This window comes from Arachis hypogaea, chromosome 5 (assembly GCF_003086295.3).
Source record: "Arachis hypogaea cultivar Tifrunner chromosome 5, arahy.Tifrunner.gnm2.J5K5, whole genome shotgun sequence".
NCBI lineage: Eukaryota > Viridiplantae > Streptophyta > Magnoliopsida > Fabales > Fabaceae > Arachis > Arachis hypogaea.
Genome location: NC_092040.1, coordinates 30,148,835 through 30,167,053, shown reverse-complemented (window position 1 = coordinate 30,167,053; position 18,219 = coordinate 30,148,835). Strand labels below are relative to the sequence as shown.

The 18,219-nt window shown below is 30.2% G+C and overlaps 2 protein-coding genes, 1 long non-coding RNA gene and 1 other non-coding gene across 13 annotated transcripts; 1 reads left to right on the top strand and 3 right to left on the bottom strand.

Annotated features, from left to right (window-relative positions):
- Positions 1–1,535: 1,535 nt before the first annotated feature.
- Positions 1,536–9,980, bottom strand: LOC112801076 (cathepsin B-like protease 2). 10 transcript variants are annotated; one of them, XM_072237007.1, is made up of 12 exons: positions 9,710–9,980; positions 9,260–9,420; positions 8,989–9,039; positions 8,550–8,647; positions 8,204–8,278; positions 7,968–8,093; positions 7,750–7,794; positions 7,294–7,377; positions 6,708–6,831; positions 6,509–6,560; positions 4,672–4,939; positions 4,095–4,595 (listed from the first exon to the last, which is right to left on the bottom strand). In XM_072237007.1, exons 4-9 carry the CDS (start codon positions 8,592–8,594, stop codon positions 6,802–6,804), a joined length of 405 nt encoding a protein of 134 aa, XP_072093108.1. In that variant the 5' UTR covers positions 8,595–8,647; positions 8,989–9,039; positions 9,260–9,420; positions 9,710–9,980; the 3' UTR covers positions 4,095–4,595; positions 4,672–4,939; positions 6,509–6,560; positions 6,708–6,801. The 10 variants fall into 10 exon arrangements, 7 of the variants coding, with proteins under 7 accessions (XP_072093108.1, XP_025699389.1, XP_025699392.1 ...); XM_025843604.3 differs by lacking the exons at positions 4,095–4,595; positions 4,672–4,939; positions 6,509–6,560; positions 6,708–6,831 and adding an exon at positions 6,962–7,147; XM_025843607.3 differs by lacking the exons at positions 4,095–4,595; positions 4,672–4,939; positions 6,509–6,560; positions 6,708–6,831 and adding an exon at positions 6,962–7,147 and having other exon boundaries at positions 8,574–8,647.
- Positions 9,981–15,411: 5,431 nt separating this feature from the next.
- Positions 15,412–16,195, bottom strand: LOC112801075 (uncharacterized). The gene has a single exon (XM_025843603.2). The coding sequence runs from the start codon at positions 16,068–16,070 to the stop codon at positions 15,537–15,539; it is 534 nt and encodes a 177-aa protein (XP_025699388.1). The 5' UTR covers positions 16,071–16,195; the 3' UTR covers positions 15,412–15,536.
- Positions 16,196–16,353: 158 nt separating this feature from the next.
- On the top strand, positions 16,354–17,060 carry LOC140184572 (uncharacterized). Its single transcript, XR_011881642.1, has 2 exons — positions 16,354–16,527; positions 16,601–17,060. It is a non-coding gene; the product is annotated as an uncharacterized lncRNA (long non-coding RNA).
- LOC112804953 (U1 spliceosomal RNA) lies at positions 16,376–16,535 on the bottom strand. The gene has a single exon (XR_003203569.2). It is a non-coding gene; the product is annotated as a U1 spliceosomal RNA (small nuclear RNA).
- Positions 17,061–18,219: the final 1,159 nt, after the last annotated feature.

Sequence of the window (18,219 nt, the reverse complement as noted above, 5' to 3'; positions counted from 1 at the left end):
GCACGTATGTTTCAGGTATATCCCCTCTTCTAGCAACGGCAACAAGTGCATGGACACATAGGAGACCTACCAAGCAAAAGTTATTTAGTAATAATTTAATTTCATGAATGAAAATTAAATGATAAAGTCAAGTAACTACACCAGTTAGTTGCTGGGCGTTGCAAGTACACATGTTCTGAGACAGGTTCACGAAAATCTTCGTATATCCTTGTTGCACCTCAAAGATTCACCTCTCATCGTCACTAACCCAAACTGGATGCCAATATCTCACACCTTTCATTATGTCATCTAGCCTCTTTTATTGAGCAGGAGCCACTTGAGTGCCCATGTGTGTCTTTAACACTTGCTTGTACTTAGTCATTCTCATATAGCACCAAAGTTTCTCGCACATCATTAGAATTTGTTTGGAACAATAATTCACTATTTTTGCATTCTAAACCTCGCACATGTTGTTGGTGAGGTTGTCAATCTTTGTCCCGTGATTGAAATGAGTCTTGGTTCAGCATGCCGGCTCGAATTTCACAAGGTTGCTTCATGCTTTTTCATTAACCATTTTTAACTTCTCCATGCTTGCTTAGAATTTAGCATCAGTAGTGCATTTAGTACATTCTCATACAATATTCTTAACCTACTTATCCTTGTATCAGTTTGTGAAATTTTTTCAAATATGCCTCACATAGTTCCAATGATGACTGATGAGCGTGAGGCATAACTTCCTTTAATATAGACAATAAGCCCTAGGCCAAACAATGCAATTATCCAATATAAATCAGCCATGTGAAAACTTAAAGTAAGAGAATTAACAATTTTCAATTCCATTGTTTTGCTTAAAGTAATGTTATTATCAAATATAAATAAGTGATGTTAGAATCGTTTGATTTTTTCTGGAACACAAGTAGGTTATGTTTTTCTTCTATTTTTTTTTAACATTCAAGAGTGAAATAAAAGAGTATAACTTTGTTCAAGTATCAGACAAAATAATAGTTGGTGCATTACTATTTTCACTCTTGTGCTTTGTCTTCAATTGAAGATCTAATAAATGGAGAACGAATCTGTCACTACAAGAAAATTTACTTTTAGCGGCCATTTATTTTGTTTTTAGCGACAATAAAAATAACCACTAATACATTTATCGGCAATTAGACATTAGCCGTCTTATGCTCTGTCGTTAAAAGGTTTTAGCAGCAATTATAACATTTTCCGGTAAAGACCGTTTTAATGGCCGCAAAAAGTATATAACTTTTAGCAGCCATTTTCTTGGAAATTTATATGGCCATCAAAAGTAGTTCCAAGATTGCAATGTTATTCCAAAACTCATTTTACCGGCAATTTATATGGTCACTAAAAATAATTCTAAAATTGTAATATTTTTCACTTTTAGTTGCCATTATTATTGCCGCTAAAATCTTAAGACTTTTTTAGTTATATTATACTCATTTTCTTAGAAGCAACGAACTATCTTTTTCCTAGAATTAAGTATATATTTTTGCCAACAATAGTTATTATTATGCATAATATAAATATACTGAAATTAATTACTACAAAATGAGATATTTTATTAAACTCAAAATATTAATACACAAATTTCTCTTGAAAAATAATAAACTATATTACAAATCTAACAATAAAAAATCTACAAGCTTATAACTATGTAGACTAGTTAATACAACTTCAAAAGGATTAGGCGCGAAGGTAGACCAGTAGTTGTAGTTTGCTTCAGCAATATCAGCGAGAATACCTGAAATATATTTCAGAGCTATCAATTACAACAAAATGAAAGTTTCTTCTAATACAAAGCTAATACTTTCTAAATATTTTATGAAATAGGAAGATGAAATTGCATTGCATTTTATATTTTTTTATGGTAAAAAATGTTCAAGGATCCATGTATTGGTTTCTATTGTTTTCTTTTTTTTAGAATTAAATATTGAGATTAGCTTAATATATTTTTATTGATTGGTCAACAATTAACTAAATACATGTATTAATAATGATTGAGTTTAGGCTTAGAAAGTCAAAACGAATTGCAAGATAACTTTACCATGGTGAATGCATAAACCCCAATATCGAGCTAGCCAACACCTCTTTAAAGTAATATCTTCCTACACGAAACAAAGCAGAAAATTCACTCAACTAAGAAAAAGGTTATAAATAAAGTTAAAAATTTGTAATAAATGAACCAAACCATTTCTTCTGCCATAAGTATCATTCGTTGAGTCACAAGTCATAGCTTCTCCAATGCAGCCACCACCTCCTCCTTTTAAACCTAGTGCAAAAGACTAAATGAAATTCCGATTAAATTTCATATGCATGAGATGTTACCTTTTATAACTTACATTGCCCTTTAGAGCCTTTCATAGAAGAATTTAAAAGCAAGAATGATTAATTAGAAATTAGATATCATGACTTGACACTTTATAACTATAAAAAATTAGACAGCAGTAGAGACAGGATAGCATATCTGACACTTTAAAAACATATATAACAAGAATTCACTTACTTCACATTGCAGCACCACTTATTCAATTAGATATAGTATTGGGGTACATACACGCCCTCGAAGACGCGAAAATAAGCATGATATTCTGCTGGTAATTAATTTTCAAAATCCAAATAAATTATGACATTATAAGACCAAGATTGGTTGTAAACAAAGGAATTAAGTAAATTTAATACCTGCAGATCCTTATATCAGTAAGAGAACGTTCCATAAATTTTCATAGAAATGTAAAGTTGCTTCATTGGAAACCATGGGAATCTGTTTTGCATATCTTTATATCAAGTTATAACTCATGCATATTTTTATGGCCTTTGCCAAGCAAAATGGAGGAGCAAAGGCCCATTCCAATCTTTTGGTTAATTTAGCAACTTGTTTCTTTAAAGTAAATTATATTAATTTCAGCTAAAAATAATACTTCCATCATATTAATTCAGCTTCTGCCTAATGATTTAGTAGGTTTATAATTAAGGTTCGGTGCTATGATGACTTCTAAAGCCAAAGATATTATTACATCCAATTTTCAATTCCAAATCAGGTCATCTCAGATACATTTTCAATCAATTGAACATTCAGGAAACAACAACATTGATAATCCACATACATTTAAATGCTAGAGAAAAAGTTCAAAAAATTACCTTTTCTACAAGATCCCCAGCAATTCCTCTAACAAGTTCATAGAGATTGTTTTCAGTAAATGATTCATTGATCCAGAAACTGATAACCTTGTAACAAGGAGGATATACTATAAAAAAATTTCTCAGTTAGAATTTTGCTAATTTTCCAGTCACGATATAAAGTTAATATTTCTTATAATTGATAACTGTACAACTGGTAAGACTATTATTTCTTATAATTGATAACTGTACAACTGGTAAGACTATTCAGTTGAAGACTCTATAGTTTGATATTACAAATAGGATAGGTATTTTTGACAATAATGGAACTAAACAAACAAATATAAACAGGAACTATAATTTCAATTGTGATAATATATCCCAGGAAAACAATATTCTTAGTGATGAATATACATGGATGATTAAAAACAAATGTTAACACCTAAGGTAGACATACAGATATAATGTAAAAGTTACCTTTGATCATTGAGTTTGCCACCATGTCTACTGGTATCTGCATCATCATTTCAATTTCACGATTTGATATATATATATATATATATATATATATATATATATATATATATATATATATATATATATATATATGTATATATATAAAGTGAGAGAAGAAAAATGAAGAAATAATTATAAAAATTTAGAAACTAGCTTCACATCTTCATACAGTATTATTTTTGTTAAGGAAGAAGAATCAGTTACTTGAGTTATAAAAAAGTGAATTAGTTACAAAATCTAAATCTGTTATGAGCTGAGTTAGTCACATTAACTGAGTCTGTTAAGAGTCATTAGGTGTTAGTTAGTATGGCTCTTCCAATTGTATAAATAAGTATGAATTTTACTAGCAACATAATTACAATTTATTAAAATCACATTCAGGTTTACCCTTTTTTATTTGCTACTCATTCTCTCTACGTCATAGGGGTTCTTCTTCTTTGAGTCTCACTTCTTGAATAAGGGTATTTTTTATGCCCGAAACAACAGCATTTTACTTTGATAATTCCTAAAATCCAAACCATAAAACCTATTTACATTACTTAGCATTCACAGGAAATAGAAACCTACAACTTCACACTTCTGTGACTGTTATCAAATAAAGTAATGAACACCCTATACCTCCCTAATGTACACCATAATACAACAGAATGATGAAAAAATTACCTTATAATAATGACAAACAGCCAATGTCTCTATGAACTCTCTTTTGTCAGATTCCACAAAAGAAGATAAAACTAAAAATAAAAACTCAGGCTTCTGAATATTCAAACCAAATAATTAATTGAGCAAAAGAAAAATTCAACAACTGAAAAATATGTTAAGAGGGAGAAGTAGCAATCGTGACCAAAGAGAAATAGAGGAGCATAGCAGCAACGAACAATGAGCAACAAGTTTAGTCACCAAAGATAAACAGAGGAGCAGCAACAACCATTGGCGACGGCGACGGCTACAACAACAACAAAATCCTGCTAAATTTCAGAATTAGCAAAAATATAAAATGAAAAATAGAAAAATTCAAAAAAATAAAGGGAGAAGATCTACCGGCAACGACGATCTTGTGCGCCTACGCGCAAGACACCGGCGGAGGAGCAGTTTTGTGAAGAGGAGGAAATGGCAGAGTCGAATGCAGCGACAGCATTGCTTACGAAGAGGCGCTTTTTCTCCATCGAACTCAGGGGTTTGGTTTGGGCGTTGCTGCCAGATCTGGAGATGCGTTGGTGGAGGAGGCGCCTTTGCTCGACGGCGGTGGCGATGGCAGCAGCAATGGCTACGACGAGCTTAGGGTTTCAGCATTGAGACCATTCTTCACCTTCAACATAAGCTAGGTCATTCTCTCTGAATACGTGAATCAATACCTTTTACACCAAATTTCAAGAAGGGCACGTAATAGCTCATTCTATAAGGCAATTGTTATAAAAATTTATTTTAATGATAACAATACTGGCTATAACTGTATGGTCACTAAAATTATTTTACTAAAAAGAACTTTTCTTATATTTATTAATGGCAATAAAGACAATTACTATTATAATATATAGCAATAATAATAAATATATAATTGCCACAAAAATATAACTTAAATTAAAGAATTAATGGCAATTATGTTATTGTCGCTAAAAATTTGTCATTAAAACATATTTTTCTAGTAGCGTGTGAATACTATATATCTGCTACAATTAGTAACACATGAATTCCTAACATTTGTAGAAAAAATAATTGAATATACTTTGATGATTGAATAATCATCCTACAACTTTGTGACATAATGGACCTACATTAATCATTTCATGGTAGCTCATATTGTTCTATCAACCATTAATAATAATAATAATAATAATAATAATAATAATAATAATAATAATAATAATAATAATAATAATAATGGCATGAAAGAATAAAAACAAAGTGATTTAGCTTAAACATAACTGCATCCATTCATCACATGTAGGCACCGCCAAATATGTCACTCAATTCCTGTTATAGCTACGAAGAAGGAGAATAAATTGGATGAATGCATGAGAAAATGAAATTAATTTAAATAAAGTAGTGATGAGAGTGATTAACCAAATCATGTTTGGCACTTTGGTTTGGTCCATATCACAAACAAGTGGAAAAAGAATGAAACATTTGTCACTGAGAATTGCTTAATAATACATGTTTCATTTCATTTCAGACAAACATTACAAATCGATTACCTATATACCAAATATAAATTAGCCAAGTGAAAACTTGAAGTAAGACAATTAATATAAATCATATATAAATCTGTCATGGATATACTTAAAGTTAGACAACTGACAATTCTCATCAGCCATTGTTGTGCTTAACATAATTCACACTACAAGGATTTTGTTCATTTGTGGTGGTTTTTTTCCTGTTTGTGGCGGTTTCAAACCTTCACAAAAAGGATCATGGCAGTTTTGAAAAACCCCAAAATTGGAGGTGCCACGAGCTCTTTTGTGGCGGTTTTTCACAACCCCCACAATTTCATTCAGTGGCGGTTTTTTATTCCTTTTGTGGGGGTTCTGTGCTAGCGTTTTGTGGCAATTCTTAATTAATTATTGTGGCGGTTTAGAACCCCCATAAAAAGAATTTCCAATTAAAAAAAATACATTCATGTGGAGTTTCAACCTCCACAAAAATGCCAATATTATTCTTAAACAATTAATCTGAATACTAGAATTACATTACTACTAATCAATTATTATTTAAAAGAAATCTTTAAATAAGACACATTAAAAATTTAGAAGGAAATTAAAATATTACTTATTTGAACAAAATTTGACACAAGAATACTTTAAAATATAAAACATAATAAACCATGCAATTTATATTTTGCAAATTAATAAACATAATAATTACACTGACATTATCTAACCTTTATTCTTGGCTGGTGACTCCTTTGATTTGGATTTGTTGCTAAAAAGATCCTTTAACATAATAAAATTAAAGGGGATATGAGAATAGAGACAGTTATTCCAAAGTGTGCAACACAATTTGCAACTAAAAAGTAAGAAGGTTAAAGACCACACTCATAACCTCATTAATAGCATCTCAAATAAAGAAGATATGGTTACCTTTTTTAAAGATTCCTGAAGTTTGTAAAGAACCATCGTTCTTCTTGAGTACCTGAAAGCCCATATTTCACAAAGCCCATATATCTAACTTAAATCATGGCAATCTACACCTGCTCCACGAGAACTGGAATAGATGTTGCAATGAGATTTATCACATTATATGTCTCTTAAAGACTAGTAAAAACTACTACTAGTATACTTTTAATAATTGATATCAGCAGGCTCATGTTTTTGTATTATCCTAGGAGGATATAAGACTCCCCATCTTCACCCACCCAACTCCACCCCCAATATTCTAGTTACATTTAAGTTAAAGTGCTAAACAATACAGTTCATAGAAGAACTTGTAGACTCCTAAATCATCTTTGATATAATACAAGTCACCTTACTTCAACTAGGCTTATACCATATGTGCAGTTGAGGAAAAGGCTTCTTGATTGCTGATATGTAATTGATCGGAGCGCCCAAAAAAAAAAAGGAAATAAAAAAAGAAAAAAAAATTAAAGAAATAACAAAACATTGTGACCAAGCACTAGCAGTTGTTATCTGACATCCTAATATACTACTAAGATCTCAAAACTCAAACCTTAACAATTGCTGGACTCATCAGAAATTTTGCTCCAGCATTGATTACAGCTTTTGCATCCTCAACCCTGAGAACAGTCCCAACCTAACAGCAGATGAGAAGAAATATAATCTCATGTAACGATTATCTTAAAGGGAGCCTTTTTTTTTCCTTTTCAAATCTTTTTTAGAGTTAATTGAGAGTTTTGATGATATATATGTCAATACAAATCATAAGAATAGAAAATAAGGTTGTTTTACAACCATTGATAATAATCACAATATGATGCTTCAACCAGTAGATTGAGTCAATGGTGATGCTTTATATACAGACACAATCTCAAATTTTAATGAAACGAGACAATGCAATGATGCTTCTCCATATCATAAACTTGATGTAGGTTCATGTGAACATATACCCCAAAATAAAGAATATTGGAAGAAAGAGAAACCAGAAACTTAAAGGGTGCAAGCATACTGTGAGTGCCATAGTTGGGTGCTCTTTGACCAGCTGGTTTAGAACCTAAAAAGACCAGGATTAGAACAAATCTATCTCCTGCTACATAGGTCTGTATACGAATAGGCAGAATTCAATTATATGGCAGAACTACAAATCTATGATCTCCAAGAAATAGCCATGTTTAATGATTTTGCACCCAGTGGGATTCTGCCTAGGCAAAACTGATGATTCATTACCTCTTTAGTGACGACACCATGGCTGACTAGGTATTGCCATCCATTTAGGGGATACCCTCCATCACAACCAGATCCACACAAAAAGCCACAGCCTGCGAGAAGATCATTCACAGAGAGAGAGATATTCTGCAATTAAACATATAGAGCATAAATTCCTCTTTAAATATCCTCAATAAGATATTTATTTATTGATATTCACACACAGCAATATGTTGCTCAGTAAGAAGAATACTTACCACATCAAAATGAATGCAAAATCGATCTAATAATGACTCTACAGCACCAAATGCCCAACAAGAACCACAATGACCCTGAACAATCAGCACAAGGATTATCTAAGTACCTCTTGAACCTTAATATTGTTTAGGGTCAAAATGTAGAAAAAAAAGGAAAAATTACATGATCTTCAATGCAGAAATTGATTCACCAATCCACAATATTGTGCTCCAAGGATTAAAAACATGACAGAAGAGAAAAAAGAAACAGTGCACTAAAAACATTCCAACTTATGCTAACCTACACAAAGAAAAACACTACAGCCAATCAAATATGATATTGATAACACAGAAAAGCTAGACTCACTTTTCCATTCGGCACTGTAAGTACCTTTTCGAGAAGTCCCTGCATTTTTCAGACTGGTGACCCGCAGTTTTCAGACAACCCAAATATTCTTTCTTCTCCTGAAACAAATGCAACACACAAAAAATTGATGAGAAATAATTTATCCCCCTGACAGTTCCTTCTAAACATCTTCCTTATAACCAAATAAGGGAAGAATTACTTTCTAAGATATCGATTGTATCAACATATTATTGTATCAATATTAGCATTAAGGAAACATTTACTCATTATCGATTCGACTAATTGTCCAGAAACAAATACACAAGTTGCAACGGCTTATTCCTCTAAATTCAACTATAACCATAGATATAATATAGGTTAAGACTTAGTTGCAGATTGAGAAACTAAGATGAAAGCATTACCAGGTCACATAAATACATGTGGTCTAATGGAAAAATACCCTTTTCAGGAGGCACTGGACGGAGCCCTCTATTGCCACCAAATGCGCCACCTATTATAATCAATAAGTGTATCAAACCAACTATCAATCATTTTCTTCACTATTTCACCAAATTCACACGATAGAAGAAAAAAATTGTATTTGAAGAAACATAAATTTAAGCAAAAATTCCTCAAGCGCTTCAATTAAAATCCAGCTAGTGCTTATATAAATCACTTAAACCCTAATAATAATAATAAATTTAGCGAGGAATAGAATAAGCAAATGGTACCTGCACTCATTTGTAGGAATGGAAAAGATTTCGCAGAATCGAAATCGGAGAGAAAGTATATATAATTCATCAACGCCTTTTCCTTCTAAGAACTTCAAGAACAGATTGTGTTGTGCAATAAGCTATAGCCTGAACAGTGATCATTGGATTCACACCCAATGCTGTAGGGAACACACTTGAATCTCAATTTATCAGTATCATGAAATATTAGTATCAAAATAAAAGAGTATCACGAAATCAAAATTAAAAAAATTAGCAAATCAATTTATCAGAATTTCAATTAAGAGAATAAACAATTCATCAAACACTTGGAGTGCTTGATAATTTGAAACAATGTTATATCACATAGCAAAGCATTTAGAATTTGCGGATGAAAAACAACAAAAACGAATAAAAAGGAAAAAGAGAAGGAGAACCAGAAACTGAGAACGAGTGGAAAGAAGAGCGTACACAAGCGATAGAATGCCGATGGTGAACACGAGCGTCATTGGCGGAGGAGAGTTGACCGAAGAGGTCCTTTCTCTCGATCTCAAAGGCTTGGGCGTTGCAATTAGATCTGGAAACGCGTTAATGAAAAAGATGCCTTGGCTCGATCTCAATAACTTTATGGCAGAAGCAGAAAGGAGATGAACTCTAATGACGGCCATGACGGCGGAGGCAGCGGCAAAGATGTCTATCGCAAGCTTAGAGTTTCGATGAGCTCTCACTCTTCGGTTCTCTCTATTCGAGTGTTCTCCTGGATATTTAAAGAGTTTTAATTACGTGATAATTAATTAATTATAACGGTGGAGTTTTATTATTAATTTGTGGGAGTTTATCAAAATATCACAAATAAAATATACTGTGGAGGTTTTTAAAAACTCCCTTTGAAAAACACCCACAAATATATATAAATTTTGTAGTGCCAATTACTGAATTTAAATCAACCATTTGAAAAATTAAAGTAAAGCAATTTAACTAACAAGAATAACATTTAATTCGGAACTCAAGAAAAATTTAACAACTCTTAACGTAGTTAAAAAATATTACCTTTTGATGGTTCAAGATAAAATTCCATCCATAAATATATTAATCTTTAAGATCTTCTTGTAATAAAGTGAGGAACCACTTCCAACTTTTTTTTAGTTTCACTGTCAACAATAGCATACGCAATTATATAGAAATAATTGTTTGCCTCTTGACCCACAGTCGATAACAGTTACTCCCAAAGTAACCATTCAAGAAACATCCATTAAGTCCGATTAGTTTTCTACACCCAATTTTAAATCCCCTTTTACAAGCCTCTAAACAAATGTATAACTTGCTGAATAGTGGAGGTGACTGCGACATTGGTGTCACATCCAAAATCGTATGGCTCTCTAGTTACTCCTCAACAGCTCAGTCAGGTATTCCCTCAACTTACTGTACTGTGCCTTCTCATTGCCAATCAAACGCTCTCTAACCTCTTCCAGTGCCTTATATGCCATCTTTTCATTTATTATGACATTGTAGTCAATTTTGATGTGTTCATATGCCTTACTAAGGGTCATGTGAGGTTGAGTTCGAAACCTTTTTTTCAGCTTCTTTTTCACTTATTTCAAACTTGCCATGTTGTTACTAAATTCTCTGACACAATTGTGTATTGTGTTTTATTTTAAGGGTTTAAGTATGATTTTGATCTCTAAGGTATAGACCAAAAAATTTTTTTGCCCCAACTTTTTTTGCATACAAAAATATTTTTCGTTCCCAACCTTTTTATGCAAACCAAAATAATGAATTTAAAAATTTTCTATATCTCTTTATGTAATGTTTCACTTTAAATAATCTATTTTTTATAGAGAGTATTTAAATGACAAACAAAATAGTAAAAAAATTCAATAAATTATGAAAACTAATATCATCTTTATAGTATAATTGCATAATTTCAAAATATGCAAAATGAAATAATAAAGTATAATTTAATTGATGTGCACAATAAAATAAATTTAAAACTTATATAGTAACAATCTAATGTGAAAAGTAATGATAGCCTTATATTCTAAGGTACTATATTATATTGCGACTTAGAGATATGAAGATAAAAAATAATTCGAATATAAAATTTTTAGCCTGCTTCAAATTAAATACCGCTGAAAAAAATAAATAAATGAATTTAATAATATTTATAAATAATTAATTTGTAATTTTATAAATATTCATCTTAATTTTATTACACATAATTTTTTTAATATCTTATTTAATTTAAATTTATAAGTTTTATATGTTCTAAAAGTTAAAGAACTTATAAAATTTTTATATTTATTATTAAATATTTTTTATTCTTATCTTTTAAATTATTTCATTAAATTTATAAATTTAAAATAAAATATACAAATTATTCTGAGAGTTACGTAAAATTGAGTTGTTTTGGATTTGAACGTGAGGTCTAAATGCGTCTGAGTGATTTGCCCGACATTTTTTTCAATGAAGAAGAATCTGTCCGAGTTGTTTGTGAACAGAGGTGTGAGTGGTACATACAAAGGACTTTGATACTTAAATTAGTAACGGTTTTAGGTAGGTTTTTAGTAGATTGGGTTCGAAAAATACTCGAGGGTTTCAGCAGTGACAGACCCAGAAAATTTTAAGAGTGGAGACAAAAATATATATACTAAAATAAATTTTGGTAAATATTATTAATTATATGAAGATATAAAAATTAAAAATAGTTAGTGAACACTTTCATTTTTAAAATACTATTCATTATATATAATTTATAAAAATTATTTTTTATTTCTAAAACTTGAACTTAAAATATTTTAATTAAATTATAGATACCTTATTTTTCTAACTAATTTTTTATACACGTTTAATAATAAAAGACTGAATTAATTGGCACATTAGTGCCTAATGATACACTAGTATTTATAATTTGAAAGTAGAATTATATATAAATACTAAAAAAATTAAATCTGTATATGAAAAGTATGTTTATATAAAATAACAGAAACATAATTCACAATTCTTTCTTTTTTTCTTTTTAAAATAATTAAATTTTTTATATATTATTTAATTTAATTTTGATATAATGTTAGATAAAAAATTTTATGCATCTGTTTAATTATGTATTGTAATTAAAATATTTTTTATTATCATTTATAAAAATAAAAAGTTTTATACGCAACATAAGTACATATAGAACAAAAGATAAATAATGAGTAATAAAAATAAATAAATTGAGAATAAAATAAAATATTAGATTAATACCTAAACTATAATTGTTTGAATTAAAATTTACAATTGAAAATATCAAAAAGAGAAATAATAAAATTAGAAGACATAGAGAGATATATAAAAAAATAAAAAATTTAAAATTTATTTTTTGATGAAGAGAAGATGACCACTAGATAGAAAATAGAAAAAAAAGTTGAAAATATAAAAATAAGAAGAGGGTTTAAGGAAATAAAGGAGTGACGACACAAGAATTAAATTTGATTAGGTTAAATAATCTTCAAAATGATAGAAAAATAAAAAAGTGAATTTGAAACTTTAGTTAATTGAGTTTAATTTATTTGTAGTGGGGTCATTTAAAATTTAAAGTGGGGCATATTATATATAACTATATTTTTTTAAAAAAATTAAAAACACTGTGGGGACCAGTGCCCCCTCATTGTTGCTACTAGGTCCGTCCCTGCTCGAAGGTAATTGCTCAATACATATTCACAATAGTTAAAGCAGATCCAATCATCAACATAAGAGTTTTACAAGAAGGGGTGGAGAATCACTTTAGTTATAAGACTTCATACAGAAAGATTTGGCTTGTAAAGCAAAGAGTCATTGCTAGGATATGGAGATTGGGAGGAATCATACAATAATTTTTTTTCGTTGGTTATTCGCAATGCAAATATACTTACCTGATAAGCTTCATTACATCGCCTTTACTTATAAATTCTTAATTAAGTAACCACTTATATGTTAAAATAATTGATGGCTTTTTAGGTACTTGAGTGCAATTTGTAACACAGCCTTAATCTGCTTCAGTCGAAAGTGTCGTATTTTATCGGATATTCTTCACGTTTCTTCCGTGTGTTAAGGCTTTCAAAAATTTTTAATCACTTATTTCCATCGATAACACTCACTTGTACGATAAATAAGAAAGCACTTTGCTCATGGCTCGTACCCGAATATGTTTTGCGGCATGAAACTACAATATGACAGAATAAATTAGAATAAAATAATTTTAAATTAACTCGCTTTTTATCAAACATATAACTTAATCTAACTAACTAAACTATAAAATATAATTTATAATTTAATTGAGAAAAAAATATTTTTCTCCAAAATTAATAAACTCTCTTCCTATATTCTCTTATCTATCTCTCTCTTTTTTATCTATTTTTCTTTATCCTTTCCACTCTATATACAATTTATCATTTATATTTTATATTAATAATTTGACAAACCAAAATATGTTGTTAGATATTTTTGCATTACAATTAAAATAAAACTTTTCTTTCCAAAATAACAAACTCTCTCTCATTCTTCTTATTTATCTTTCTCTCATTCTCTATTTTACTCTACCTGTCTATTCTACAAAAAATAAAATAACTAAATAATTTAATTCAAATTAAAAATATTATTATTATATACATATTTTTTATTTAGTTTTAAATTTTTACTGTTTATCTATCTAATCTATATTTTCACTTCTCTTCTTTTAAATATTTATTACATATAATTTGGAGAGAATACTAATGTTGTGATTAAAAGTTAGAATCAAAATTAAATTATTTAAAAAAAATTGAGTTAATTTTATAACTATCAATAGAAATTCTTTTATGCTAATATCTAATTATATTTTGATATACATAGAGAGAAAAATATATTATTTTTAAATAACAAACATAAAAATTAATTATTTCTATTTGTGCAATAGACTTAATAGTTAATACCTAATCAAATGTAAAAGTATACACATTAAATTCTTTTAATTATTAGTAAAGAATTAAACTCTTTCACATGAAAATAATAACTAAAAATCTTATTATTTGATTTTTTTATCTATGGAGACTCAGACCTTCTTAACCGATAGAAACTTTTGTCCCCTACGACCTTTTTATAAAAGTAATTTAATTTTATAATTTTTTTGTATTATAATCTACAATGTCATGACAAAACTGATATAATTTTAAAAAATTTATATTTCCGTAATGTTATTACAGATAAAAATTACTAGGATTTAAATCTAAAAATTCTAAATACTTAGACCATAAACTATAATTTTACTCTAAAGCATAATTAGTTCAAATGATCATTTTACATTATCTAAACTAACAATAGATGGTACTATAAACTAACTATATCATCTAATTATCAAACTAACTAAAATTTAAAACTAACAACAAAACTTAATCTAACTAAATAAACATGTTAAAATCATAAAATAACACAATAATAAATTAAATTAAAAAGAGACAAAAGAACAGAATTACTTAAAATTGTCAAAAAACCGAAAATAAAAAATTTTACAAGAGAAAAAAGGATGAGAGTGAAAAAAAGTGAAAAGTGAAAATAGTGAAAAATGAAAATAGAAGGGCCATGAATTTTTATATTTGGCGAAAAAACTAGCGAACTTTACATTATATAAAAAAGAATCTTACAGAATTTTACAAAATTGCCTAATTAGATTTATATATTTAAATAATTTTTAAATAATAAATTTAAAAATTAATTATTTTTATTGATATATCAATAATTCAATACATGATTAATTAGTAATGGGGCATCAGACAATAGCTTCGAAGAAATGGATCTCATGGATTATGGGAATGTAAATGGAGGTGGTGTTTTAGTTCCAATTTACTTGCCTGCCAGTGATATGGAGAGGTTTGCAAAAGAACTGGATGATATGCTTGGGAACCCAAATCAACCTATCCAGAGTGGTAAATACCAAACAATTCTCAGAATCTACCCTGTAACCAATTAATTATAGCATATGTACATTATTTGGGGTGGGGATTCAGAATAAAGGAATGGTTTGTGTAACATGGCATTGGTTAGGTGGTATTGTTGGTTTTTTTGTTAAGTTGAAACAAGAAATCATGAGCAACTAACCAAATCCATTATGTTCATTGAGATTCAAGTTCATATGGACCTCAAGTCACATATTGATCAAATATAAAAAGAAGACAGAGAGATAGGTAAGGTTGTTCCAAAAGAAGCATCACATTATAGAAAGAAATATACAATACAAGCATATCCCATAACAAAAGGGATTTCATTAGACACTACTTCCAGCACAAACCATATTAGATTATTTCCACTAGTCATCATGAGGAAATTCATCAGTTGACAAGAAACTAAACACTACCGAATCCTTAATGTTCTCTTCAAAATAAATGTACTTTCTGAGCAGACCCTCCTTAAGGAACCCAGCCTTTTCCACTACTCTCTGAGAAGCCTTGTTCTCAGGGGAAGTGAAAGCCTGCAACCTTACCAAATGAGACAAGTCATTGAACACTTGAGGTACAGCCATCTTCACTGCTTTGGTGGCTATGCCTTGGCCCCAGTAATCTGCCGCCACGGCATAGCCTATGTCAGCCTTGCATCTATCATCACCTGACCACGGATACACCGAAACAAAGCCTATGGAACGGTCGTCAAGGCAGATTGAGCGTCGCCACGGATGAGGTATGCACACGTCTCTTATGAAGGCCAAAGCCTCTTCCCTTGAACCACAAGTCTTCCATCTTAAGTTTTGTGTGACTTGATCATCCCCAGCCCATAGCAAAAAGTCGTCAACATCGCTTAGCTTGAATGGCCGCAGAGAAATTTTTGAGAGATCCAAATTCGACATTTTTCACCGTCCGCCTTATATATTATTCACGTTATTTATAATTTTATAGCGGCCTTGTTTTTGATACACCATCACCTGCTAGTCTAGTCAACCAACTCACCTACCCCACAATCCCCATATATCTTTGATTCTTTTTTTCTTTTTCAGGACCCACTCACCTTACCCCATAATAGCATCGTTATTTTCTCCGGGCCTGCAACAACCAGCTAAATTTAAAATATATGTAAATAAAATGGACGTCTACAGACTACAACTACTTTCTTCCAATTTATATATGATTTAAAAGACTTTAAACTGAAATTGGACAGGGACTGCGCGAACGCAGGTCCCCACTACAACAAATTATGATGTAGGCTCTCCTACCTGAGGAGACGTTAGGCAGGCACCCCTCCTAAGTGCAGTGGAAGTCACCAACCTAGGCCATAGGCCTTCTTGATCACCCATTGACCCCATCCAGGTAAGTATGTTTGAATGTTGCTGATTAATCTGTATTTATACACTGCATTTTCACCTCCCTTTCTTTATCCCAGGTGATATGGGACTTCAAGGTTTCTCTGTTCTATCTATCTTTATGAACCTGCGGCTTCTCCCTTTGGATTGGCGGTATCTCTTTCGCTAAACAAATAGTGAGGCTAATTCTTTTCTTCTCAAAACATTAGGTTTTTGGCAGATCAAAGTATACCTGTAGCTGGAGCGTTAGACATTTATGAGAATTTTGAAGCTAGGAAACTGGGAAAGGTGCTGCTTCATTTTCTTATTAACAATATTGTTTATCGCAAGAAAACACAAGTGAGTTAAGAACAAAGATTCAGAGCAAGCCTCAGATATTTATCAAAAGTAAAAGACTCCTGCCAAAAATATAAAAAATAAATGAAAGAAAAGAAAAGAAGAATCCCATGATGAGCACTTTAGGATGCAAAATTGAAAAGGAGGTAGCAGAAAACTTGGTACGGTGTTTAAATTTTAATAATAATTGCGTTCACTCTTTCACTTCAAGTGTTCCATAAACTATGTTGATGTTTGTTGAATGCAATTATATGCTGATGCTGGTTGAGGCTTTGGGACTGCTTCAAATCGATTTGGAACATTTCCCCAATCAAGATGGTTTTCCATAGAAAACACATGAGAGGTGAGTTAAGAACAAAGATTCAGAGCAAGCCACAGATATTTATCAAAAGTACAAGACTCCTGCCAAAAATGTAAATAATAAAAGAAAAAGATAAGCACTTAAGGATGCAAAATTGAAAAGAAGGTAGCAGAATCAAACTTGGAAACGGAACACGTAGTCTTCCTACCATTAAACTGAAGATGAACGTTGTTTAAATTTTAATAATAATTGACTTCACTCTTTCACTTCAAGTATTCCATAAAACGATGTTGCTTTTTGTTGAATACAAGTATACAACTACACAAATGAATCAAGAATCCATCACCGCAATAATTCGTGCTTGTGTGACATTTCAATTCACCTTGACCTTTATGGATGGTATGTGGATTCCTTCCTAAATATGATACAACGATTCATGTACAAGTGATTGCAACATTGAATCTCCATGGGTTGCTAAATCCAATACACAGTTTTGAACTTTCTCCGCATCGGGATGAGAGTGAGTCAAGCCAATCTAGACCGAGCTCAAGTTCGGTTTACGAAAATTAAGCTTGACTCACAACTCGACTCATTAACAATCGAATTTATTTAATATAATCTATAATTTTTTATCAATAAATTATAATTTATATATTATAAAAAATATTTAAAAAAAAATAAATTTTATATATTATCTAACTATTAATTATATATAAAATTTTAAATAATTAAAAATATTAATATATATATATAATTATATATTATTATTTTATATATATAATTATTAATACACGTATTTTATATGTATTTAATTTATATTTTTAATATTTTATATATAATTGAACAAGTTCGGCTCACCAGTTCAACTTATCGAGCTGACATTTATCCGATATCAAACTTGTTTATTCCTTTTACCTCTGTTACTGTAAAGGTTTCTTAATTAGCTCCCCATTTTTTCATAGTGCTAACCATGAAAGATGATTGACTTGGCGTCAAAAATTAAAACTGAAAAGATTAGAAACATGAAAATAGCGTTTTTAATTTTGTTATGCATTTTTTTTT

Coding starts and splice junctions, on each gene's coding strand:
- LOC112801076 (XM_025843604.3), bottom strand. CDS start 8,594: ATGCAGGGACTTCTCGAAAAGGTACTTACAGTGCCGAATGGAAAA. Junction 7,795..7,967: donor ATGGTGTCGTCACTAAAGAG/GTAATGAATCAT, acceptor TGGTCTTTTTAG/GTTCTAAACCAGCTGGTCAA. Junction 7,148..7,293: donor TGAGTCCAGCAATTGTTAAG/GTTTGAGTTTTG, acceptor ATTACATATCAG/CAATCAAGAAGCCTTTTCCT.
- LOC112801075 (XM_025843603.2), bottom strand. CDS start 16,070: ATGTCGAATTTGGATCTCTCAAAAATTTCTCTGCGGCCATTCAAGCTA.